The sequence below is a fragment of the Saccopteryx leptura genome, chromosome 9 (assembly GCF_036850995.1).
Source record: "Saccopteryx leptura isolate mSacLep1 chromosome 9, mSacLep1_pri_phased_curated, whole genome shotgun sequence".
Taxonomy (NCBI): domain Eukaryota; kingdom Metazoa; phylum Chordata; class Mammalia; order Chiroptera; family Emballonuridae; genus Saccopteryx; species Saccopteryx leptura.
Genome location: NC_089511.1, coordinates 25,041,085 through 25,067,748, shown reverse-complemented (window position 1 = coordinate 25,067,748; position 26,664 = coordinate 25,041,085). Strand labels below are relative to the sequence as shown.

The following is a 26,664-nucleotide window of genomic DNA, read 5'->3' as shown; positions in this document are numbered from 1 at the left end:
TCTGCCCATCCTGGGCATCGCTATGTTGCGACCAGAGCCACTCTAGCGCCTGGGGCAGAGGCAAAGGAGCCATCCCCAGCGCCCGGGCCATCTTTGCTCCAATGGAGCCTTGGCTGCGGGAGGGGAAGAGAGAGACAGAGAGGAAGGCAGGCGCGGCAGAGGGGTGGAGAAGCAAATGGGCGCTTCTCCTGTGTGCCCTGGCCGGGAATCGAACCCGGGTCCTCCGCACGCTAGGCCGACGCTCTACCGCTGAGCCAACCGGCCAGGGCGAGTTGCAATTTTTAATGGGATAATCAGGGTAAGTCTCATTGAGAAAGTGACATTTGAGCAAAGTCTTAAAGGAAGTGAAGCAGTTAATTAAGGGGTAATTATGGGTAAAGTGTCCTGGAAGTGGAAACGAGTAATACAAAAATTCTAAGAAGGGTAATATCTGGCATACTGGAAGAACAGCAAGGGGCTAGTGGGTCTATTGTGAGGGTGGAAGGTAACGTGCTAGAAAAGAAGGTAAGAGAGAGAAGTCAGATCATGTAGGACCTGTAGGCCTTGGAAAGAATTTTGGTTTTTACTCAGAGTGAGACAGGATGTCCAAGGCCACAATCACTCTATTGCCCTCCTTAGTTGAATAAGTAAATATAAGTATAATGTAATATGTATGTGTAATATGTCTGGTATTTGAAATAATACAGTCCTATATTATAGGACTAATATAATACTATAGGACTAATTATAGGACTAATATAGACAGGTAAGTCCGTTGGTTAGAGCATTGTCCTAATATACCAAAGTTGTGGGTTTGATCCCCAGTCAGGGCACATACAAGAATCAACCAATGGCCTGACCAGGCGGTGGCACAGTGGATAGAGCATCAGACTGGGACGCGGAGGACCCAGGTTCGAGACCCTGAGGTTGCCAGCTTGAGTGTAGGCTCATCTGGTTTGAGCAAGGCTCACCAGCTTGAGCCCAAGGTCGCTGGCTCAAGCAAGGGGTCACTCGGTCTGCTGGAACCTCCACCCCCAACCCCCACCCCCAGTCAAGGCACATATGAGAAAGCAATCAATGAACAACTAAGGAGCCGCAAGGAAGAATTGACGCTTCTCATCTCTCTCCCTCCTGTCTGTCCCTATCTGACTCTGTCTCTCTCTCTCGCTCTCTCTCTCTCTCTCTCTCACACACACACACACACAGAATCAACCAATGAATGCATAAATAAGTGAACAACAAATCAAGGTCTCTCTCTCTCTCTTTCTCTCTTTCTTCCTTCCTCTCTCTAAAATTAAGTAATAAAATTTTAAATAAAATAACAAGTACCCAGTTAAATACATATTTTATTATAATTTTGCTGCCTAAGTTAATATCATGCATTAATATACTGCACACAAAAATTAGGGGATATTTCAAAATTAATACGAAGCGATAAAATATCCCCTAATTTTGTGAGCAGTGTGTATTGTTAGTTGTGCAAGTTTTTGAACAGGATTTAAGTCGAATCACACAGGGTCTTCTTTGTCAATTAGCTTTTTCCCCTCAAACTTTCCATTCCTGGGATTCATAATGTTGTTGCTTGCAGCTTTAGCTCATTGATTTCCACTACTGAATTGTATTTTATCAAAAATTATACCACAATTTTATTTATTTATTTATTCTTTTATTGATGGACACTTGGCTTGTCTTCAGTTAATTGATGTGACAGTGCTACTAGGGATAATTTTGTATGTATGTCCTGGTACAAATGCTATATGATATTCACCTGGGACTGAAATTGCTGAATGATTAGCATCTTTATTCAACATTATTCCCAAATGGTTATATCAACTTATACCTCCAGAGTTTCAGTTTTTCTACAGCCTCACCAACTATTAGCATTCTCAGACTTTTAAATCTTTTAGCTATTGGATAGTTGACAGATGGTATCTTACTGTAATTTCACTGATTAATAATGAGGTTAAGCATCTTTTCCGGGTTTTGTTGGCTCTTTGTGTTATTTCTTTTTTTAATTTTTTTTTTTTTTTTTACAGAGACAGAGAGAAGGTCAGCGAGAGGGATAGACAGGGACAGACAGGAAAGGAGAGAGATGAGAAGCATCAATTATCAGTTTTTTGTTGCGACACCTTAGTTGTTCATTGATTGCCTTCTCATATGTGCCTTGACCGTGGGCCTTCAGCAGATGGAGTAACCCCTTGCTCGAGCCAGCGACTTTGGGTTCGAGCTGGTGAGCTTTACTCAAACCAGATGAGCCCGTGCTCAAGCTGGCGACCTTGGGGTCTCGAACCTGGGTCCTCTGCATCCCAGTCCGATGCTCTATCCACTGCGCCACCTCCTGGTCAGGCTGTGTTATTTCTTTGATGAAGTACCTATTCAGGTCTTTTGTCTCTGTTATTTTCCTATTGATTTTTTAGGAGTGCTTTATATATTCTGAATAATACTCCTTTATCAGTTATATGTATTGCAGATATATTCTTCCATTTTATAACTTGATTTTCACCTTTATGGTAATTTTCAAATAACAGAAGTTCTTGATTTAGACTAGTTAAGATTATCAGTCCTTTTCTTTTTTTTAGTGACAGGAAGGGAGATAGAGAGACAGACTTCTGCATGCACCCCCACTGGGATCCATCTGGCAACCCCTGTCTGGGTCCTATGCTCAAATCAACGGGGCTATCCCTCAGTGCCTAAGGCCAACACTTGGACCAACAGAGCTATCCTTAGTGCCTGGGCAGAAGCTTGAACCAATTGAGCCACTGGCTGTGAGAGGTGAGGAGAGAGAGAAGAGGGAGAGGGACAGGAAGAGAAACAGATGGTCGCTTTTCCTGTGTGGCCTGACTGGGGATCAAACCAGGGACATCTGCATGCTGTGCCGATGCTCTATCCACTGAGCCAACCAGCCAGCACCTGGTCTTTGCCTTTTGAATCTAGTTTCAGAACTCCTTCACTATCCTGAAACAAAGATATTGAACATTATTTTCTAAAAGTTTTGTAGTTCTGCATTTCACTATAAGTGAAACAAGTAGGGGTTGTATTTCTTTTTTTTTTTTTTTTTTTTTTTTTTTTTTTTTTTTTTTTGTACTTTTCTGAAGCTGGAAACGGGGAGAGACAGTCAGACAGACTCCTGCATGCGCCCGACCGGGATCCACCCGGCACGCCCACCAGGGGCAACGCTCTGCCCACCAGGGGGCGATGCTCTGCCCCTCCGGGGCGTCGCTCTGCCATGACCAGAGCCACTCTAGTGCCTGGGGCAGAGGCCAAGGAGCCATCCCCAGCGCCCGGGCCATCTTTGCTCCAATGGAGCCTTGGCTGCGGGAAGGGAAGAGAGAGACAGAGAGGAAGGAGGGGGTGGGGGTGGAGAAGCAAATGGGCGCTTCTCCTATGTGCCCTGGCCGGGAATCGAACCCGGGTCCCCCACACGCCAGGCCGACACTCGACCGCTGAGCCAACCGGCCAGGGCGGGGTTATATTTCTAAAGCAAGCCAAAACCTACTTTTTGGTTGCTTTATGTTTGGTTACTTTATAATTTTCTTGCAGGTTTGGTGTTTTTCTTGGAGTTTATTGCTTTCCAGTTTTTTTCCTGCTTTTTTTTTTTTTCTGAAGTTGGAAATGGGGAGGCAGTCAGACAGACTCCCACATGCGCCTGACTGGGATCCACCCGGCACGCCCACCAGGGGGAAATGCTCTGCCCATCCGGGGCGTCACTCTGTTCCGACCAGAGCCACTCTAGCGCCTGAGGCAGAGGCCATGGAGCCATCCCCAGCGCCCGGACTATCTTTGCTCCAGTGGAGCCTTGGCTGCGGGAGGGGAAGAGAGAGACAAGAGGAAGGTGAGGGGGAGGGGTGGAGAAGCAGATGGGCGCTTCTCCTGTGTGCCCTGGCCGGGAATCAAACCTGGGACTTCTGCACGCCAGGCCGACGCTCTACCACTGAGCCAACCTGCCAGGGCCTATAATAGTCTGTCTTTTTTTTTCAATCTTTCAATTCACAATTTGACTGGGGATAGAATTATAAATTCAAGATTTAGACTAGTTAAGATAATATTTATATTTGTTTATTTCCTAATAACATTTCCTAATGTGATACATGATTGACTATTATATTACCTTAAACTAATTGGTTTCTTCCACTTCTTATACATTCTGCTAGTCTGGGAAATATACCAAAACCATCATTGTTAAATATTTCATGACTCTTCTTATACTTACTATTTTTGTTTTAGAAAAGTTTCTTGATTTGATTTTAAATCCTAGTTGTAGGGTTAGGGAAATGGCATTTAAAAGTTCCCAAAACAAAGGCTTTTTTTGAAGAGGAAATTCTAATGAACAATCTTGCTAATAATCTTGAATTAAGTAGAAAATATTGTGTTTTCTACACAGTGCCTTTAAATTTAAAGTAAATTAATCTTTCAAAAACTAATTTCCCTTCCAAATACTGTAGTATTGCTGCATTGTCTTCCAGCTTCCTTCACTTGGTTGCTGAACTATCTTATCCTCACCGCCAGATCTGTCTTAAATCTACATCTTGGTCGGTAGGGCGTATGCAATTCCCCTGCTTTCTTATAGGTGGCGCTGAAGAGAAGGGCAGAGCGGAGCAGGCCCTACTGGAGCAGGAAAGACCTTACCAGTAGGGGGCGTATTCCGTGGGTGCTGTGGCTCGGTGAGCTGTACGCAACGTGAAGGGCGGGAACAATTCTTGCCCCGCCCCTGCCACCTGGCCGCGCTCTAATTGGAGGAAGGGACCATCACTTGACAGCGCCGTTGAGGTAGGAGGAAGAGGGCCCGGGCCGAAGGTGAAGCTGAGGCGGTGGAAGTACCGAGAACAGAGCGGGCTGTAAAGTGAGAGCGAGCCACGGCAACGCTTCCGGCGCTCTCCTTCATCTCTCTGCGGTGAATGGCGGCGGGATGGAGCACGAGGGGAGCGGCGGCAGCGGGGCGTCGGCCGGGCTCCTGCAGCAGATCCTCAGCCTGAAGCTCGTGCCGCGAGTGGGCAACGGGACTCTGTGCCCCAACTCCACTTCTCTCTGCTCCTTCCCAGGTACCGGCCCCGCGCCTGCGCTCTGCGCTCCCCGCCGCGGCTGCCCGACGGTGGGGCTCCTTTTTCCCCGAGTGCAAGCTGGGGCCCTCCGTCCTCCATCGTTTCCTCCTCTAAGGAGTGTCCCGCTCCCTCGGCCGAGAGCTGGGAGCTCTCGCCCCTTCCCCCATCGCTTCCTGGCCGGCCCCTTAGACGCGGCCACCTCATCGGCGCGCTGGGGACGGGGTGGGAGGCAGCGGCTGCGGGCGTACCGGTCAATGAAGGGAGCTCCGTCTCCGCCCGAACTGGTCTTGCCCTTTGGAGTTTCCAAACGCGCTAGTAAGTGTCAGGCTGAAACTCGACGGAGCCCTGGAGGAGATCGTCCCCGCCTTGTGTTGGGCGCCGTCTGCGCGGGGCCCTTCTCGTCCGCGCCGGCCTCGCGGCCTTCGCAGCCGGACGCCGAGTCGTCCCGGCCGGGCCGCGGGGTGGTCGGAACTCACACTCTCTTTGTTTCTAGCCTAGTCCATCCCCTCTTCTCCGGGAGGTTGTCTGCTCATTCCGAATCCACCCACTTGACTAGCTTCTCTTTCTAGGAATCACTTTCCGAGACTTGTTGCCGAGTCTCACGCTCACGCGTTGGCGATTTGGCACGACTTCTTTTTCGTTCTTCTTGCCCCCATTGGAGCTTTTCTGCTGGGCCTGATAGACGGGTTTTTCAAATCCATAGTCCAGTAGAAGGTAGAAAACCATCGTGCTCCAAAAGCCGAGAGGAGAAATTACTTGGGACGGCTAATGAAAGGGAGGGCACAGTTAATTAATGTGTTTTGGACCTTTAAAGGCAACAAGATAGAACACTGTCCTCTCCAGCTAAGCTGATACCTTGATTTAGTAAACAAAGCGAGAAGGGGCCTGAGACCGACCTGCAAACGAGGCAGGATTGGATTACTGCCTGCAGTTATAAACAAGGCATCTGATTTTTTTTCGTCCACTGGGCAGCGACTGCCAGGCGCCATTCAGTGGACACCCGGGACTTGCTGTGTATTACCTGTCTGGTATTTTCCCAGACAGGTTTGTGAAATAGCTGGTAATGGAGCAGATGCAAATGTTAGCTTGAAATCAGGACCAAAATGATAATCTGGCCATTCACCTTTTTTCAGACGGGCCTAAATTCACATTGACAGTGATACTATGACATTCTGGAGACGCTGTGCAAAAACCGAAATGTTTATGCAGTCTGGAGGCAACTTCTGGACCAGATTAGTTTGGTTTTGTTTTCTTATTTTTCCCCCAACTCTTTATTTTGAGAATTTTCAAGCCTACTGAAAATTGAAATGATAGTATAATAAGTACCGTTATACCCTTTCTTTAGGTTTGATATTCAGATTCTTTTGCTTTGTATGTATATGTATACACATAATATTTTTACTTTCTGTAGAGCTATTTGAAAGGAAGTTACAGAACTGATGGCATGGATTTTTTTATTTTAATTGATTTTAGCAGGAATGGAGTGAGACAGACATAGATTTCTTGTTCCACTTACTTATGCATTCATTAGGTGATTCTTTTATGTGCCCTGACCTGGGATCAAACCTGCAGACTTGGCGTATGGGGATTGTGTTCTTTCTAACCAAGCAAGAGGCCAAAGCTAGCATGGATCTTTTTTCTTTTTTCCCAGCATTTAAGCAGTGAGCAGTTTATTAAGCAAAGCTTAATAACTTGGCACAAGACACAAGCCAGCAAACTGGGCTAGTCTGAGTGCCTAGCATAGATCTTTTAAAACAAGGACATTTTATGTTGTAGCAAAGCACTATATCACACCTAAGAAGTTTAACATTGATAGAATATTATCTAATGTATGGACCTTATTTAAAGTTCCCCAGTTGTTCAAAGAATATCATTTGTAGTTTTTTGTTGTTTTTTATTTTTTTAATTTTTTAAAATTTATTTATTTTTTTTTTACAGAGAGTGAGTCAGAGAGAGGGATAGACAGGGACAGACAGACAGGAACAGAGAGAGATGAGAAGCATCAATCATTAGTTTTTCATTGCGTGTTGCAACACCTTAGTTGTTCATTGATTGCTTTCTCATATGTGCCTTGACTGCGGGCCTTCAGCAGACTGAGTAACCTCCTTGCTGGAGCTAGCGACCTTGGATTCAAGCTGGTGGGCTTTTTGCTCAAACCAGATGAGCCCGTGTTCAAGCTGGCGACCTCGGGGTCTCGAACCTGGGTCCTCTGTGTCCCAGTTCGACGCTCTATCCACTGCGCCACCACCTGGTCAGGCTCATTTGTAGTTTTTTTTCCTTTAAAAATGTTTTAAATTCATTTTAGAGAGAGAGAGAAGAAGGGAGAGAGAGAGAAGCATTGACCTTGCTGTTCCAATTATTTGTGCATTCATTGGTTGATTCTTGAATGTGCCCTGACTAGGGATTGAACACACAATCTTGGCATATCTGGAAGAATCTCTAACCAATTGAGCTACATGGCCAAGGTGGGACGATACTTTTAACATTACCTCATAGTAGTAGAGAATCTGTAACTATGGTAGTTGTTTGCTTTCAGAAATTGTTTTGAAAATACTAAACCACGATGTACTTGAGTTTATGGTATTTCTATGGAGATATAATTGAAGGTGTTGATCACCAGTGATCATTTATTCAGCAATACTGGTTTCCCCTGCTATCCAAAAGAGAGTTCCTGTGAAATCTTGCCTAAGCCAAAATGGCATAAAGTGAAGAAGCAATCATCTTAGGACAGGCTTTGCTAACGTTTGCACAAAATAAATCAAGATAAAGTACAGATGCTCACAGGCTGTTCGAAGCTGTGGGGGTTTGCTGCTGAGGGGAGTTCCTGGGGAAGGGGACTGGTGCTGCCACTCGCTGTCTGGGGCGTGTGCTACCTGTAATAATAGCTCGCTGAAATAAACGCTGAACATGATTTTTGCTTTTCGCCTTTTTTTTGTAAAAGTGAAAATCTTCTTTGGATGTCTTTTGGTTAGTGAAAACAGTATAACGTAGGTCTTTGGTAAAAGTCAAGGGGCAGGATGTGAACTTTTGAAAAGCAAAGTTACTTGTACACATTTGGCAAAGTGCAGGCTCTGGGCTGGGGGTATAAATGTGCATGAGATGTCCTGTATCTCAAGTTGATTAGAATGTAATGAGTAAACATTTAACTTCCTTGCTATGTCTCATCTTTGGAAGGATGGATACAATAGGCACATGAAGTTTGATCCTGCTGACAGTGAATTTCATTCATTGACCTGAATCTGGAGTAGTTTCTATTTTGGCCCCACTGAAAAGGTTAATTGTATTTTATGCTAACTCAGTATGGCAAAATCACTGCTCTGAAATATTCTGTGGTTTATCACTATTAGGAAGCTTTGAATTGATTTCTTTTTGAACCAGCATTTGCAATTTAGCCATTTAGATTTTTGCTTAGCCTTCCTTATTCCAAGTTGTACAGATTTCTTCTGTTGTCATTTTTAAATTTTTTATTTATTTTGATTTTTAAATTTTTATACAGAGTCAGAGAGAGGGATAGAGACAGACAGACAGGAACGGCGAGAGATGAGAAGCATCAATCATCAGTTTTTCATTGCAACACCTTAGTTGTTCATTGATTGCTTTCTCATATGTGCCTTGACCACGGTCCTTCAGCAGACCGAGTAACCCCTTGCTCAAGCCAGCGACCTTGGGCTCAAGCTGGTGAGCTTTGCTCAAACCAGATGAGCCCGCGCTCAAGCTGGTGACCTCGGGGTCTCGAACCTGGGTCCTCCGCATCCCAGTCTGATGCTCTATCCACTGCGTCACCGCCTGGTCAGGCTGTTGTTGTCATTTTTAAAAATATATTCATCTTACTGATTTTAGAGAGGGGAATGGAGTGAGCAGGAAAGAGACAGGAACATCTGTTCCTATATGTGCTCTGCCAGGGGATCAAACCAGGAGCCTTTGCGCCTCAGGACACTGCTGTAACCAACCAAGCTATCTGGCCAGGGTTGCTTGTTGTCATTTGTAACAAATCTGAATGCCAAGAAAGGCAAATCTTTTTTTTTGTATCAGGAATGCCATTAATATTCTGAAGGTATGAATTTGATTAAAATCAATGTCAAAGTGTATCTTTTGATAGTTAAACTAAAACCTACTAATGTTTGGTTGTGTGGTTTCTGGAATCAAGAATGGGTCACACTACCTGACTTGTGGTGGCGCAGTGGATGGAGCATTGACCTGGGGTGCTGAGGTCGCTGGTTTGGGACCCTAGGCTTGCCTGGTTAAGGCACATGTGAGAATCAGCCGTGGGTTGATGCTTCCCACTCTACCCACTCATCCAGCCTCCGGGCCTTTCTCTCTCTCTCTGTCTCTGAAAATCAATAAATAAAATTTTAAAAAATAATAAAGAATGGGTCACATAGCCCTGGTCTTGTTATGCCAAGGTTGCAGGTTCAATCTCCAGTGCGGACACACACAAGAATCCACCAATGAACGCATAAATAAGTGGAACAACAAATTGATGTTTCTCTGTCTCTCTCTAAAATCAATAAATGAAAATAAAAATAAAAAGAATGGGGTCACACTTATTCCAGTTACTTATTCATTCACTCAACAAATATTTACTCAGTGCCTATAGCATACCTTTTTTTTTTAGTGAGAGAGATGAAAAACATCAACTCATAGATGCATCACTTAAGTTGTTCATTGATTGCTTCTCATACATGCCTTGACTGGGGGTGGAGGTGGGGTTTCCAGCCAAGCCAGTGACCTCTTGCTCAAGCTAACAGTTTGGGATCATGTTGATGGTCCTGTGCTCAAGCTGGAGACCTTGGGATTTTGAACCTGGGGCCTCAGCATCCCAGGTTGATGTTCTATCCACTGCACCTCCATGGGTCAGGCATACATACCTGTTGTTTTCTAGGCACCAAGTAAGATACAGTACTTAACAAAGGAGCTTTCATTACAATGGGGAGAAAGAGAAAATAAACAAAATTCAAAAGGGTGGAAAGGAACAGCTGGTGGTGAATGTGAGGCTGGGTGGGGGAATAGTAAGTGGTGGCTCTTTATGACCAGGTGGAATGTTATTTTACATAGGGTAGGAAGCTCTTTATCATGATGTCATTGGAACTGAAATGTGAAGTAAGTTAGGAGTGAGCCCCATAGCTGTTGGGAACAGAGTATTCTGGGTGGGGGAGCCACAGGTTCAAAGGCCCTGGGACAGGAGCTTGCTTAAGAAACATAAAGGGGACTGCCTGACCAGGCGGTGGCGCAGTGGATAGAGCGTTGGACTGGGATGTGGAGGACCCAGGTTCAAGACCCCGAGGTCACCAGCTTGAGTGCAGGTTCATCTGGTTTGAGCAAAAGCTCAGCAGCTTGGACCCAAGGTCGCTGGCTCGAGCAAGGGGTTACTCGGTCTGCTGAAGGACCGTGGTCAAGGCACATATGAGAAAGCAATCAATGAACAACTAAGGTGTTGCAACAAAAAACTAATGATTGATGCTTCTCATCTTTCTCCGTTCCTGTCTGTCCCTGTCTATCCCTCTCTCTGACTCTCTCTGTCTCTGTAAAAAAAAAAAAAAAAAGAAGGAAACATAAAGGGGACCAACTCAAAGGATGGAACAGTGTGGGCAAGGCAGGATGGGGAGGGGATCATTATTGAAGGGTTTTGAGCAGAGGAGGGGTGATCTGACTTACTGTTTGTTTGTTTTTTTAAGTGTACAATTCAATGATTTTTAGCATATTTGCAGAGTTTGCAACCATCCATTTGGTTCCTTTGCAACCAATATTGCAAGGAACTTGAGAATATTTTCATCACCTCAACAAGAAGCCTCGTTCCCATTATCACTGACTTTCTGCCTTTGTGTAGAGAATAGATGGAAGGCCACATCAGGACAGACAAGATCTAGCTATGCTAGGACCAAGACCATTGGGGTGAGGCAAGCCAGGGGCTCACTCAGAAATCAGGGGTGAGAGGGCAGTCCGTCAGCAGTGTTGGGAGAGAGGTGGCAGATGGTAGTTCCGGTGGGCAAGTCATCGTTAGGTAGGAGTGGAGGAGTATCTAGAAAAAACTCACTGTTTTCCTTTACTCTCACACTGTTACCACACTCACAGCATTTCTGACACCAGATGTGTAGGTTTTCTATACATCAGATAATTCTGTGACATCAGTTGGTTGTCCTACAATTCAGTTCAGTTCTGACACTGTCTACCTTGAGTTAACCTCAGATCCCATAGGTTAAGGGCTTAGATCTGATCAACTATTGATTTGATTGAAGGCCAATCTATTAACCCTTGATTTGATTGAAGACCAAGCTAGTCAAACCTAGACTTGGTTGAAGGCTGATCCAGTCAAGCCTTGATTTGATGACATATGCTAGAACTATTCCTGTGTTACAACCCTAATGTGCACAAGGGTGATCGAGAAAAAATTTATTAATAAGAGGGAGGGATCATCAGAAACTGTGATTCTCTAGTGGTCTCACCTTTCAGAGCAATAACTTCTGCCCCGGTGTTGTCTCAACTAATAAGGTGTTATAACCTGCAAGAAGAGACGAAGGGAGGAAGAGGTATTGCTGGGCCTTTTCTCCAGAAGGCGATCCCAAGAGCTTCAACGTGAACTTCAACCGTGAACTCCCTGCAAGGCCACCATTGGGATAATGGTTCTCTATAACACTCTGAAATTGAGAAATGAGAAATAACTCTCCTCTTATTTTGGGAAGGAGGAAAAGAACTTCGTAGTCAACAGAAGGCTTCCCTTTTAAAAATGAAGAATGTTATACTTACAAAGTACCTGTTTATGTTTAACGTGCTGAAATTTCATAAACAGAACAAATCCGTGTAACCAGAACCGAGATCAAGAAACAGAATATCACCAGCACAGAACTTTTGTCCCTTTTGTTCCTTATCTCTCTGTAATGGGGCAACTGTTATCCTGACTTTGAATAGAGTAAGTTGACATTGTCCATTTTGGTAATTTGCTTAAACGGAATCATAGGATACATTCTTGTATTTGCATTAATGTCTGTGGAGTTCATCCATTTGGATGGACACATTTTTTATGCTTCCTTCAATGATTTTCACAGCACACCACATCTTTTTCAGCACCATATACCTTTTACAATGTGGATGTGTCTAATTCCATGAATACAAAGCCTAAAGAGAACATTACAGTTTTTGTATGTCCTTTGGACCCAATTATTTAATCTTTTTCATTCTTCCCATTCTTTCCTTAGTCTGTAATTTTTTTTTCCATACAGAGTGTGTTCTCTGACCAGAAAGGAATCAAACTAGATGTCAATTAAAAAAAAAAAAAAAGATGAGAAAATCTCCAACCATTTGAGAACAATAGAGGTCAAAGAGGAAGTCTCAAGAGAATTTTTATTGTTATTTTATTTTATTGAATTTATTGGGGTGACATTGGTTACTTGTACTTTGGTATTTTTATGGAAGCTTCATCACATACGCATGATTGATTATTAACTCCACTTTTAGCCCCTCTCCCTTCTCCAGAGAACAGGGAGGTGCTGCCAGTTCCAAGCTTATCATGTTGGCTTTCTGGTGACCAGGCCCTCATCCAGGAGACCACCAAGAGTCACCCTGGGAGAACAAAAGATGATTCTGAAGATTTTTTTTTTGTATTTTTCTGAAGTTGGAAACGGGGAGGCAGTCAGACAGACTCCCACATGTGCCCAACCGGGATCCACCTGGCATGCCCACCAGGGGGCGATGCTCCGCCTATCTGGGGCGTTTCTCTGTTGCAACCAGAGCCATTCTAGCGCCTGAGGTAGAGGCCACGGAGCCATCCTCAGCGCCCGGGCCAACTTTGCTCCAATGGAGCCTTGGCTGTGGGAGGAGAAGAGAGAGACAGAGGGGAAGGAGAGGGGGAGGGGTGGAGAAGCAGATGGGCACTTCTTCTGTGTGCCCCGGCCGGGAATCGAACCCGGGACTCCTGCACGCCAGGCCGACGCTCTACCACTGAGCCAACTGGCCAGGGCCCGATTCTGAAGATTTTAAGGCATTTAGGAGCTCTGTCAGGAACCAGGGTCAAAGACTAAATATTAGAACAAAAGATTTTCATAGCACCCCTGTTTACAAGGGTTTTAGAAGTTCTGTGTCAAGAAGCAGGGGTGGAGACCAACATATATGTATTTCTTACTTTACAAGGGAATCCCTGGCAGGTAGGTGGGATTCAGGTGAGAGAGGGACCTCACAGTGGGCAGTGTGGCGAGATGCAGGCTTTGGGGCAGTTAGAATCAAGACTGCAGCACTGAGCTGCAGGACAGGGTAGGACTGCAGCTGCCAGGAAGATCGATGTGGTCTACTTTCTTTGAACCTCGGCTGCAGAGGAACTGGCTGTGTTCATACAGTTGTTTGACCTGGAACATAAGGTAGAGTGGGGCCCGCTGAAAGAATGGCTGAGTGCTGAGCCTCGCCGCCCACTTGGCGTGGGCTTCTTCCATTTCTGCTGGTTGGGGTTGGGTTGACCTTGAGGTCTTGCTTGGAATTTAGGTGACTCAGCTGTAGCCATTAGAGGGCTAGGGAACCAGCCATTACAAACCCTTGTTATTAATATAGAACTCAATTGGAGGATTCTGTAATCTATGTGACTTTTTTCTTTAACTGAAATGTCCTTCTGAGAAATAGATTTTAAAAGATAATTCGTTTCTTGTGGGCAGGATTCTCTGTCTTCTCCTGTTTTTGCTGAAGTGCTTGGTATATGGAGTGGGCTAAATAAATATTTATTGAAGGAATGAACTCTTAATGTTGTTGCCACAGTTAGTAACAGCTTACTACAGTTTTAGTATCTTAAACACACCACTATTTATCATCTTACAGTCTGGAAGTCAGAAGCCCAAACGAGGTCAGCAGTGCTGTGTTCCTTCCGGAGGCCCTGGGAAGAATTGGTGTCTTGCCTTTTCCAGCTTCTAGAGGTCACCTGCATTTCTTGGTTCTTGGCCTCTTCCTCCCTTTTAAAACCATAGCATCTTCAAATCTCTCTGACTCTGACCCTCCTACCTCACTCTTAGAAGGGCCCTTCTGTTTACATTAGGCCTACTTGGAAAATCCAGGAGAGTCTCTCAAGATGCTTATTCTAATAACACCTGCCGACTCCCTTTGCCACACACCCACAGGCTCTGGGGGGATATGTGGACATCTTTGAGGCCCATTCTGTCCACTAGTGCTTAACCTGAGTTCCTCTTATTATCTTTTATTACAGATTACTTTTTTGATTTATACTTCAACATTGGGAAGTGATGTGACATTAGCTACCAAAATAAACAAAGCTGATGATGATGTACTTGGTTTGAAACAGTGAACAAGGAAATACTGTGAGATATGAAGACAGAGATTTGTGATACTGTATTTGTAATGCTGGTGGCCAAGGCCAGGCAGGTCCACATTGGATTCGGGCAGACAGTAGAGAAACTGCAGAGCCAGAAAGCGTTGGGCTGTTCCTGTTCTAGAGAGTCTCTCAAGTGGACGAGCAAGCAGGGAAAACCGCTCTCAGGCAATTGAACAGCAAAATGGCCCTTCACGTTAGCGGACAGGCAATCCGCCATCCGCAGTCCACACTGAGCGCAAGCACCCATAGCCTTGCATAGATACACGTGGGGCGCTGCCACCTGCTCATGCACTGAGCAAGCAAAGTGCTTGCAGCCAGTAAACCAGTGAGCAAGCCTAACAGCTGTTTTCCCAACAGCATTGAACAAGGGAAATAAAAAGTACTATTATGATAATCAATAAATAGCTATTAAATAGCAAATTAAGGTGCAGTAGATTAAAGGGAAATGACTTAGTTTTTTTTTAAGTATTTTATTGATTGAGGTTTGCCTTTGTTATTAGAGTTCTATAATAAACTCATCCATCTGAAAAGTGTTTCCTTAAGTATACTACTCATCTAATATAAAGAAGCCTTTTTTTCTACATAAAGCGATTTAAGTGACACTATATAAAATATGCAGGCACTAAGGTAGCTAGTGGCTGTAGCTCAGGGTTGTAGGAGGGTGCAGTGTGCTTACCCTTCTCAGAAACTCGGAGGTGCTGACCTGCTATGCCAGACCTTGTTTGCCAAAAGCCCTTCAGCTTTTAGGAAAATGGAGGTGTGGGGTGGTAGCCTAGCAGATCCCCTTGAGCAGGGCCTGTGCTCCAGATGTGGCACCAGGTGAATGTTGGTGTCCCCAGATGTGGCACCAGCTGAGTGTTGGTGTCCTGGTCTGCTCAGGCTGCAGTTACACAATACCATGACTGAGTGGCTTAAGTAACAGACATTTATTTTCTCACAGGTTTGGTGGCTGCAAGTCCAGGATCAGAATGCCCATATGGTTGTGTGGTGATGAGGGCCCTTTTGGCCTGCCTTCTCACCATGTCCTCACATGGCAGTGAGAGAGAGAGAGAGAATGTTCAAGCCAGCCACACTGCGCTCAAGCTGGTGAGCCTGTGTTCAAGCTGGCGACCTCACAATTTCCAACGCAACCTTAGCATCCCAGGTCGATGCTCTATCTACTAGTCAGGCCCAAACCCACTTTTATGGAAGTTAACTTAGTGTTTCTCTGGCAGATCAAAGCCTCACTCCAAGTTTACTGCCCCAATGATTGTGTGGCAGCCAATAAGAAGCCAGGTGCCAGCAGTGCCTTGAGTCACTGCAGAGAGCAGTGCTTATCTCTAAAATTTGGGGAGCTCCAGTAGGGCAAAGGAGCACTGTCAGGTCAGTGGTGGCAGCTAGCAGTTAGCATGGCACCTGCTGTGTGTCTTGGAGGCAGATTTGTAATCCCATTTGTCTTCCTTGGGGCAGTGGCATTCCTGGTGCCATCAGAGAGCTTAGTGTGCACACTGGGTGGTGTTATGGAGGTCAGAGGCTCTGAGTGATTAGGGGAGTAGCTGGTAAGGACTATGAGGTTTAAGATGGGGTTTAACTACATACTTTGGAAGGGAATGCATGGTGCTGTGCTGTGGCTTGGGGATGAGCTGGTGGTAGGGTGGCATATGAGAGGACCTTAGGCTGGCAGGGCCAGGCTACTCTCAGTGTGCTAGGGTGCAGCAGAAGCTGCCCAGGCAAGAGGGATCTGTGGGTGCCAGAGCTCTGGTGGGTGCACTTTTATTGGGGAGGAGCAGAGGGCAAGTCTCCTGGGCAGCAGAAGCAAGAATAGCTCCCAGCCTGCGGCTGGAAAGGAGGCTGAAGTAGTGTAGGTTTGTTTCTGAAGAGGACAGGACTCAAACCTTCGGGAATCAGAATCCTGCCCGCAGTTCTTTTGGTTTTTTTTTCCTGAAGTTAGAAGCGGGAGGCAGTCAGACAGACTCCTGCATGTGCCCAACCAGGATCCACCTGGCATGCCCACCAGGGGGCGATGCTCTGCCCATCTGGGGCGTTGCTCCACTACAACTGGAGCCATTCCAATGTCTGAGGCGGAGGCCATGGAGCCATCCTCAGAGCCAGGGCCAACTTTGCTCCAATGGAGCCTTGGCTGTGGGAGGGGAAGAGAGAGATGAAGAGAAAGGAGAGGGGGAGGGGTGGAGAAGCAGATGGGCGCTTCTGTGTGCCCTGACCAGGAATTGAACCTGGGACTTCCACATACCGGGCCGACGCTCTACCGCTGAGCCAACTGGCCGGGGCCATCCTGCCTGCAGTTCTTATTGGCAATTTCTGATCAACACTATTGACTGGAAAGGTGGTTTTTTCTTTGGAGAGGAAGGGTAGTAATTAGTAAATACCTTTTTATATAGTACATGTATATTAGTCATTTTAATGTTATATATTTAATTTTTAAGCTTGGAACACAACTATTCAATCACTTTATAGTCCATATTGCATGATTTAACTTGTTTTCACCGAATTTACAAAAAGTCATCAAACAAAATGGACTAGTTTCAACAGTATTATAAAACAATTTTTTATTTTATTTTTTTACAGAGACAGAGAGAGAGTCAGAGAGGGATAGATAGGGACAGACAGACAGGAACGGAGAGAGATGAGAAGCATCAATCATCAGTTTTTCGTTGCCGTTGCGACACCTTAGTTGTTCATTGAAGGCACTTGACTGCGGGCCTTCAGCAGACCGAGTAACCCCTTGCTGGAGCCAGCGACCTTGGGTCCAAGCTGGTGAGCTTTGCTCAAGCCAGATAAGCCCACGCTCAAGCTGGCGACCTCGGGGTCTCGAACCTAGGTCCTCTGCATCCCACACCGACACTCTATCCACTGAGCCACCAGCTGGTCAGGCTATTATAAAACAATTCTGAAGATATATCTTGTTCAGCAAAAAGAAAACTAAAAGCTCACAAACTGTTTGAAACTTTTTATAGCTATCTGATAGTTTTTCACCAGAACCAAAGTGCCATAGACTCTCAGTCATTTGTTATTTTTAACAAGCGTTGAGCTGTAGGTGGGGTACCCTGTATACTTTCCTTCAGAGCCTTTTATTCAAAACAAGAGCTAGGCATCCTATTTTAGGTATATGTAGAATATGGTATTAATTGACGCTGTATTTGACTCAAAATAAGCAAAGGTTAGTGCAATCATCAGAGACAATGCCAAGGGGGGTTCGGGGGGTGTGACTCCCACCCCTAATCTCTGTTAGTTCAATCAAGAATAAGGAATTGGCCTGACCAGGCGGTGGCGCAGTGAATAGAGCATCAGACTGGGATGCAGAGGGCCCAGGTTCAAGACCCCGAGGTTGCCAGCTTGAGCGCGAGCTCATCTGGGTTGAGCAAAAAAAGCTCACCAGCTCGGACCTAAGGTCCCTGAGCAAGGGGTCACTTGGTCTGCTGAAGGCCCATGGTCAAGGCACATATGAGAAAGCAATCAATGAACAACTAAGGTGTTGCTATGAGAAACTGATGATTGATGCTTCTCATCTCTCTCCGTTCCTGTCTGCCTGTCCCTATCTATCCCTCTCTCTGACTCTCTCTTTGTCCCTGTAAAAAAAAAGAAAAGAAAAGAAAAGAGGCCCTGGCTGGTTGGCTCAGCGGTAGAGCGTCAGCCTGGCGTGTGGGGGACCTGGGTTCGATTCCCTGCCAGGGCACATAGGAGAAGCGCCCATTTGCTTCTCCACCCTCCCTCCTTCCTCTCTATCTCTCTCTTCCCCTCCCGCAGCCAAGGCTCCATTGGAGCAAGGATGGCCCGGGCACTGGGGATGGCTCCTTGGCCTCTGCCCCAGGCGCTGGAGTGGCTCTGGTTGCGGCAGAGCGACGCCCCCTGGTGGGCAGAGCATCGCCCCTGGTGGGCTTGCCGAGTGGATCCCGGTCGGGCGGATCCTGGTCGGGCGCATGCGGGAGTCTGTCTGACTGTCTCTCCCCGTTTCCAGCTTCGGAAAAGTGCAAAAAAAAAAAAAAAAAGAATAAGGAATTGATCTGGACGAAAAAAGGAATTTGATCTGGGGGAAAAAAGCTACACACAGTAGGTACTTAAAACTCAAATCCAGCTTCAAGAAAAGATGCTGGTCCACCTGCTTCTCACTTTTCACTCTCCCTTCTCCCCAAGCCAATTGATGCTCCTCGTTGATGCTCCTCGTTGATTCCTCTTTAACTGTTCACCCCAATTGGACCAACCTTCCTGAACAGTTCCTTTTAAAGCATAAGTTTCATTGTTTTTTATCAAAGTGAAAAGTGAATTGTCACCAACCCTCCCCCCACTCATTCTACTCTCCAGAAATAACAATTTTCCGTTGCTTAGTATACACCAAGAGGCAGCGCGGAGGATGGGGGCTTGCTTCCGGGGTCAGGTTGAACCCGGGCCCTGCCTTGTGCTGGCTGTGTGGGCTTGGGCCCATTTCTTCACCCCCTCTGCCTCCATTTCCTCACTCTCAGAGTTGGGGATATTAATAATACATGCGTCACAGAGTTGTTGAGAGGATTACGTGAGTTGATACTGGTAAAGCACTTTGAACAGCACCTATGCATGTTATAAATATTTATTAAATAAACATGTCCAGCCTTTTCTGAGTACATAGAAGCATTTACATGTAAATGCTGTGTTTTGTTTTTTACACAAAGTGGGACCTTATTCTCTCTGCTATTCTGCAACTTGTGGGGGTTTTTTTGTATTTTTTATTTATTTTTATTTTTTGTATTTTTCTGAAGCTAGAAACGGGGAGAGACAGTCAGACAGACTCCCGCATGCGCCCGACCGGGATCCACCCAGCACGCCCACCAGGGGGCGATGCTCTGCCCCTCCGGGGTGTCACTCTGTTGCAACCAGAGCCACTCTAGCGCCTGGGGCAGAGGCCAAGGAGCCATCCCCAGCGCCCGGGCCATCTTTGCTCCAATGGAGCCTCGGCTGCGGGAGGGGAAGAGAGAGACAGAGATGAAGGAGAGGGGGAGGGGTGGAGAAGCAGATGGGCGCTTCTCCTGTGTGCCCTGGCCGGGAATCAAACCTGGCATTTCCGCACGCCAGGCCGACGCTCTACCACTGAGCCAACCGGTCAGGGCCGCAACTTGTGTTTTTTTACTTGCCAGTGTGGCTTGGGCATCTTACCCTATCAGTACAGAAAGATCTAGCTCACGTTTTTGTGTGTGTGATGTTCCATTATGTGGATGCACCAGAATGTGTTTTACAAGTAGTCTTATGTCGCAGTTTCCCATGCAGCTGGATCTAGTGTTTGCCATTACAGACAGTGCTGCTGCGAACCTCTTGCTACCTGGTCTTGCCTACATGTGTGCTCCTGTAGGCTGTATTCCTGGAAGTACAGTCACTACAGCAGCGGGTATGCACATGTGACTGTTGGATACAAATGTCCACATTACCCTCCAGAAAGCTTTCTAGTTTGTACTCCTACTAAGAGAGTAAGACAGGGCTTGGAGAATAATGTCTGACAACGCTTTACTGCCCAAAACATTTAATGGTACATTGGTTAAATTCCTTTTTTTTTTTTTTTTTAAGGGAAAGAGGTTAAGAAGCATTAACTCATAGTTGTAGCTCCTTAGTTGTTCATATATTGCTTTCTCATATGTGCCTTGACCTGGAGGCTCCAGCTGAGCCCGTGACCCCTTGCTCAAGTCAGTGACCTTGGGTTCAAGCCAGTGACCATGGGTCATGTCTGTGATCCCATGCTCAAATTGGTGAGCCTGCACTCAAGCCGGGGACCTCAGGGTTTTGAACCTGGGTCCTCAGTGTCCCAGGTGGACACTCTATCCACTGCACTACCACCTGGTCAGGTTCATATTGGTTGAATTCCTTAGTTTGGCCTTTATAGCTCACCATAACATGACCCCATCTATCTTTGCAGCTTTAACTACTATAACTCTTATAAACCCTCTGCCTCAGTCAGGCCAGTAGTTTTTAATTAGGGTAGTTTGCCTCCAGGGGGCATTTGGCAATGTTTGATTTTCACAACTGGGGAGGAATGTGCCTGGCATCGAGGGTGTAGAGGCTAGGAGTGCTGCTCCACATCTTAGCATGCACAGGGTAGCCACCCACCGGGTATCTGGTCCAAATGGCAATAGTGCTGTGATTGAGAAACCCTGAGTGAAGCTGTTGACTAATCTCTAAAATTGCCTGTTATTTACCTGCCTCTAGTGCAAGGATGGACAAGATTTTATCTAATGTGTCACCTTTACTATACCTATATGGTGGCTAGAGAGAGCTACCCTGAGAATTCTAAAGCCCTGCGTGGGCTCACTGGGAGGATATGCTATACCTGCCATTTACCAAATTATAAAGTCAGGAGGGGCCTGACCAGGCGGTGGTGCAGTGGATAGAGCATTGGACTGGGATGCGGAAGACCCAGGTTCGAGACTCTGAGGTCGCCAGCTTGAGCATGGGCTCATTTTGTTTGAGCAAAGCTCACCAGCTTGGACCCAAGGTCACTGGCTTGAGCAAGGGGTCACTCGGTCTGCTGTAGCCCCACGGTCAAGGCACATATGAGAAAGCAATCAATGAACAACTAAGGTTTAGCAACCAAAAACTGATGATTGATGCTTCTCATCTCTCTCCGTCCTGTCTGTCTGTCCCTGTCTATCCCTCTCTCTGACTCTCTGTCTCTGTAAAAAAAAAAAAAGTCAGGAGGGCAACATGGTATCTCCTCCCTTTTTTGTATTTTCCAAGGTGTCTCATGCATAGGTTTGTATATATAGTTGGTGATCAAATATTTTAATATTGCCTGAATTAGTGTCATCTTAAGTAATTAGAGGTTGTCTATAGGAACCAGCTCCTCCTCTAACCTGCCTCTCACTTACTGTTTGTCTTCAAGCCAAACATTTCTATTTCTTGTTATTTACTGTATATCTCAAAGAGCTTTGATATCCTAAAAGGAGGCAGTGGTTTGGCATTTACTTCACTGTCTTCTTGAAAATGATTATTGAATATATATAATTGTATAGTTTTCCATTTTAGGAAACAATAATGACAAAGGCAGGAAAGATCAACAGGGATTGATTACATGGTACCCTGTCAATGAACTTAGGCTTGTAGTTATGGGGGGTGAATGATTTAGGGCCATTTTCAAATCTGGGCAAACCTTTTTTTCAGTGTTTGGAGATAGAGGTAGCTTATTCAGGGTGTGATCAACTTTTCTGTGAAGGGCCAGACAGTAAATATTGTAGGCTTTGCAGGCCATGTGGTGCCTGTCACCATTTCAGCTCTGCTCTTGTCTCTTGAAAGCAGCTACAAACAGTACTTAAACAAATGGGTATGGCTATGTTCCAATAAGACTGTATGTACAGCCTGACCAGGCGGTGGCACAGTGGATAGAGCGTTGGACTGGGATGCGGAGGACCCAGGTTCGAGACCCTGAGGTCACCAGCTTGAGCGCGGGCTCATCTGGTTTAAGCAAAGCTCACAAGCTTGGACCCAAGGTTGCTTACTTGAGCAAGGAGTTACTCTGTCTGCTGAAGGCCCGCAGTCAAGGATCATATGAGAAAGCAATCAATGAACAACTAAGGAGTCACAATGCGCAACGAAAAACTAATGATTGATGCTTCTCATCTCTCCGTTCCTGTCTGTCCCTGTCTATCCCTCTCTCTGTCTCTGTAAAAAAATAAAAAGAAAGGGAAGAAGGAAGGGGGAAAAAAAAAGACTGTACGTACAGAAACAGGTGGTGGCTGTAGTTTGCTGGTTCCTCTAAAAGCATCATTAGGATATTTGGCTGATGAACCTACATTGCAGCTGAATGGTTCTGATAATGAAGTAACCAGGTATAACGACCACCCCTTTGTAATGGCCGCACCGGGAAAGGCAGTGATTTGCAACCTTTCTTTGCTTTCCCTTGCAGAGATGTGGTATGGTGTGTTCCTGTGGGCACTGGTGTCCTCTCTCTTCTTTCATGTCCCTGCTGGACTACTGGCCCTCTTCACCCTCAGACATCACAAATATGGTAGGTTCATGTCTGTAAGCATCCTGTTGATGGGCATCGTGGGACCAATTACTGCTGGAATCTTGACAAGTATGTTAGACATTAAAATACCAGTCAAAATATTTCCTATGACTTGTCAGTCAATTTCAGGACCCATTTTAGAAACGTGTGAGTGGGATGAAGAAAAAGAGTGGTCTTTAACCACATGTCCCTTTTTTTTATTTATTGTTTTTTTCCCTCACCTTTGGTCCCCCATTACTTGGCTAACATCTTTGATTTCCTGAGTCAGATTTTCTCTTGTTGGCTTCAGGGAAGCCATGCTAAGCTTTGTGAGGTACATCTTCTGACACAGGTTCCTAGCATAAGAAGGATATTTGTCTTTTTGGAAGCTGCTGCTCCTTTCTCATCAGCTGTCACTTGACTGGTAGCATTACAAGATGGTTGATGAATTACTTCCATTCGTTCGGGTGTGGTTACTTTTAAAGAAGGAAGAAGAATTCCAATGACAAGAATTCTGGTTTTAAAAAGCACCTTGTTATTTTTTCCTCTCAAGACTTTCTGAATAAGAATTGGAGTAGCATTCATATTATAAATTATTTTTACCTATTTTTTTCCCTTGGCTTTTGTTCATGTCACAAGAATGAGAATAAGTCTAAATTTTTTAAAGCTTATAATTAAATAGAAATAACATGTGTATTTTATATAAATTAAAAAGTATAAGAAAGCAAAAATAAAAATCCTCCATTGCCACATCCCTAAATAGTAACCACAGTTTGCATTTTGGTATATGCTTTTAGACTTTTTCCTAGGTATACATTTAAACATAAATATTGTCTTAAAAATGGAAACAATGTTTCTACTAATTTGTAACTTTACTTTTTCCCCTCAAATTTAAACCTTGAGCTTCAAGCAGAATCTCACTTTGTCTCTTTGATTTGAGGAGTGTTTTATTGACAAAGTGGCCTTTTTTCCTATGTGTTCTGTAAATGATGAAACCTTCATGATAACACAGGAAGGAGGCCAGTTTTCTCCTGTTTGCATTAAGGAGTTTCCATAACTGGCCTTATCCAATATCTTTTGAGGCCCTCTGCACCGGTTTCCCTGGATTGCTGACTCTGACGACCTGTTTCAGATTGCTCATCAGTGAAGTAGGGATAATACTGCCCACCTCGTATGCTGTGTGATGATTAAATAAAATAAGGAGTATATAAAGTATATAACATAATACACATCGTAACTGCGCAGTAAATGCCACGTTTATTTCTGCCTTTAAGATTTTATGCATAGAGTCCATTCGCTTCTTATATTGCTACTCCTTCTGTAAGTTTTTTTTCTTTCTTCCCCTTCTTCATCATCCAGATCCCATTTCAGGGCCCAGTTCAAGTTGCTTGGGCTTCTTTCTACCCAACCCACTTTTTTGGGAGCTAAATTATAAAAGGGCTCAGTGAAACATGTGCCTCTCAGATGCTGGTAGCACAGCGTGTATGCATTGTCATTAGAGGTGGGCATTTCAAAGTCACAGTTTTACAGAAAACCAAATCAGATATTGGCAATATTATTCTTAAAATATGTTAATATGCCTTCCTATCACATTTATAAACTGTGTAGACATTTGACTGAGACACTGTATGTCTTGAATCATTCAGAATCTCTTTCATGCCTGTGCTCTCTCTTGTGGCCCCAGCGAGATTCTGTCTACTATAAGAATAGGGATCACACTTTACAAAACATAGAAGTACATAAATATTTGAATGAATGAACACACAAGGAGAATTTTGTTTGGAGCATTTGAGAGGGTCATCTAAGAACTTTGGATTAGTTCTGTTCAAACTAATGAAATCTTCACTTTCTTGGTACATTGCTGAGTCCTTGCAGCAACTCAGACGGTACCTAAGTAGATACAAATGTTTGTGTTTGTTTTGTTTACTCAGTCTCTAGGGAGTTGTAATTACTAACATAAGAAACATGATTAATGACATAGGGAACAGAAAGAAATCCCTGAGTATTTTTCCCCTCACACCCTTTGAATTAACAGCAACTTTATAGGCTTAGAGTCCTTCTCTCTCCTTTTTCCTACCCCTCTCCTCCCTCCTCCATCCATTTCCTGAGGGGAACTCTGAGTATAGTAGAATGTGGAGTGGGGATTCCCTATGGTTTCTCCTGAAATATTTCTTGCTCAGTCTCACATAGAAGATTCTTTGTCATTTATTGTCAAGAATTTGTTAGGTGCCTGTTAAATGCACGGGGAATAAAGAGATGTTTTTTGAGTTTGTAATCAGGTCATGTGGAAATTGCAGTTTTTGTGATTTGGGTTGTGACTTCCAGATGGTTTTATTCACTATGTCTAGGAGACTCATTTTAAGGAGTCACCTTTCAACATCTAAAGCACATATCAGTACTTTGCAAACCGTATAAGGAATACTTAAAGCCTTGACTAGTCAGCAAAAAGAATAGGGAAAACAAAGTATTTCTATAAATTTAAGTTTTACTGTAAAAGAACCTGGAACATTTTTGCTTAAGGTAGAGTTGTAAGTGCTATCATTTCCTGATTATATTAATCTTGATTTTTCTTTTAACACTTGAATTTTTAAACAGGTGCAGCAATTGCCGGTGTATACCGAGCAGCAGGAAAACAAATGATCCCATTTGAAGCCCTCACCTTGGGCACTGGGCAGACGTTCTGTGTCGTTGTGGTCTCCTTTTTACGGGTTTTAGCTACTCTATAGCATACACCTTGATGCTATGATGTCGAACCCAAGTTTTATAGAATCCTCAAACAGAAGACAACATGGAATGTAGTGTTTTCATACTTTTTCAAATGGAAGCAACATGGATGAAAGAGAATATGAAGAACAGCATCTTGGCTTTTTCTTTAATGTGAAGCTCCAGGAATTGAAGATCTTTTAGGACTCCTATTGTTCTCAACCAAAACAAATCAAGTTTCATTTTGTTTTTTTGTTTTGCTATTTAATTTAAACAGTTTGACAGGTGCACCTTTTCCCAATGCCAGGTCAACGGTGCTTCTGCGTTAGCTGTCTTTGCACTGAAATTGAGAATATTCTGTGAGAAAATGCAGTGTTGGATAGTTCAGAAAAACTATGGAAAATACTGGTTTATTTCTGAGCAGAGTGTACTGTACTAAAAGATATTTGATATAATCTTGATTAAAATTTGGCAGACTCTTGTTTTGCTACATCTTCCTGATAGTAAGTGCCAAATAGGTTTTGGTTGAGTGTCGCTTTGTGAACAAATTTGGTGAAAGAAAACAGAAAATAAATCTATAACACAAGTAGTGGCTTTTATGCCACTGTTTTTTTTTTAAAAGGAGATAACTACTGAGCGATGTGACATTTCACAGATAACTATCTTGACCTCTGATTATTTAATATATATTAAGAGATGTGAATTTATTGTTTTATGCATTTTATCAAAATAAGCTAGCTAATTGAGACTTTTTTTTTCAGAATTTCAGTACCACCTTTTCCTATCTCTTTTATTCTATCAGTTTTATTTGGTTTAATTGGAAACACACCCTAGTAAATAGCTCAAGTTGAACATTTTAAGCCAGATGGGTTAGGATACTCTGTTGACATTAAGGCACATAAAAAAATACTTTAAACATTCTGTTATAGCTTTCCTTAGTGACTTTGGTTCTTACTGGCTCTTGAAAAATTGTAGAAGTGCAGCTGAAACTAGTGTTAGAGTTATTGATTTCTCAGTTTTAATAACTACTTAAGTCTTCTTAGTTATTTAGAGATGGGTCTTCAGCCCACTTTTACAATATTGGGTGTCACTCCCAGAAAGTGCCTCAAGTTTAATTTTCAGATATGCCTTCTATTGTGTCCTTATTTTCCTTTAAGAGAATTTATGTCCTTAAAGAGAATTAAATATTAAAAAATTTTTAAAACCCAATTTTAGCTATTTAAATTTTTCTTCTGCCTAACTTTCCTTTTCACCAAAAGGCCTGAAAAATGTGTTGTTCAAAACAGAAAGGATTGCAGAAATTAAGTATCTAACCCTATTTTTATCACCAAAACTATTTTGTATGGAATAACAATCAATGTTGTTACCTGTTTTCAAAATAGCTTCTGGTAATTAAGTCTGACGTCTTAAAGGAAAGTTTTCATTGTGAGAATATGGCTGGCAGCCCAGGAGGTCATGTACACACTGAACGTGTCTGTTCCACTTAGAGAAATAAGTATTCTGGCTTCTGATTAAAAGTAGCTAGGAGGACCAATTTACCAGGGATAGTCAGAGAAAAATTACAAAGGGATCAGAAGAATAAACTAGACATTTTCTTTTAACTAACAGGCCATTAGACCACCTATCAAAATTATAGTGACATGTTCTCAGACTAGGTGGAAAATTGCAGGTAGAGCTAGAATGCAGATAAACATTCTTAC

The 26,664-nt window shown here is 44.1% G+C and overlaps 1 protein-coding gene and 1 long non-coding RNA gene across 3 annotated transcripts in view; one reads left to right on the top strand and one right to left on the bottom strand.

Moving 5' to 3' along the window:
- Window positions 1–4,723: 4,723 nt before the first annotated feature.
- TMEM170A (transmembrane protein 170A) lies at window positions 4,724–25,578 on the top strand. Of its 2 annotated transcripts, none has more exons than XM_066349453.1 (3): window positions 4,724–5,018; window positions 22,181–22,282; window positions 24,857–25,578. In XM_066349453.1, exons 1-3 carry the CDS (start codon window positions 4,886–4,888, stop codon window positions 24,985–24,987), a joined length of 366 nt encoding a protein of 121 aa, XP_066205550.1. In that variant the 5' UTR covers window positions 4,724–4,885; the 3' UTR covers window positions 24,988–25,578. The 2 variants fall into 2 exon arrangements, with proteins under 2 accessions (XP_066205550.1, XP_066205549.1); XM_066349452.1 differs by having other exon boundaries at window positions 22,181–22,351.
- Window positions 25,270–26,664, bottom strand: part of LOC136381101 (uncharacterized) — a 52,863-nt gene continuing 51,468 nt past the window's right edge. The window contains exon 2 of the long non-coding RNA XR_010747015.1: window positions 25,270–25,924. This is a non-coding gene — a long non-coding RNA (uncharacterized lncRNA). The remainder of the gene's footprint in view (window positions 25,925–26,664) is intronic.

Coding starts and splice junctions, on each gene's coding strand:
- TMEM170A (XM_066349452.1), top strand. CDS start 4,886: ATGGAGCACGAGGGGAGCGGCGGCAGCGGGGCGTCGGCCGGGCTCCTG. Junction 5,019..22,180: donor TTCTCTCTGCTCCTTCCCAG/GTACCGGCCCCG, acceptor TTTCCCTTGCAG/AGATGTGGTATGGTGTGTTC. Junction 22,352..24,856: donor TACTGCTGGAATCTTGACAA/GTATGTTAGACA, acceptor ATTTTTAAACAG/GTGCAGCAATTGCCGGTGTA.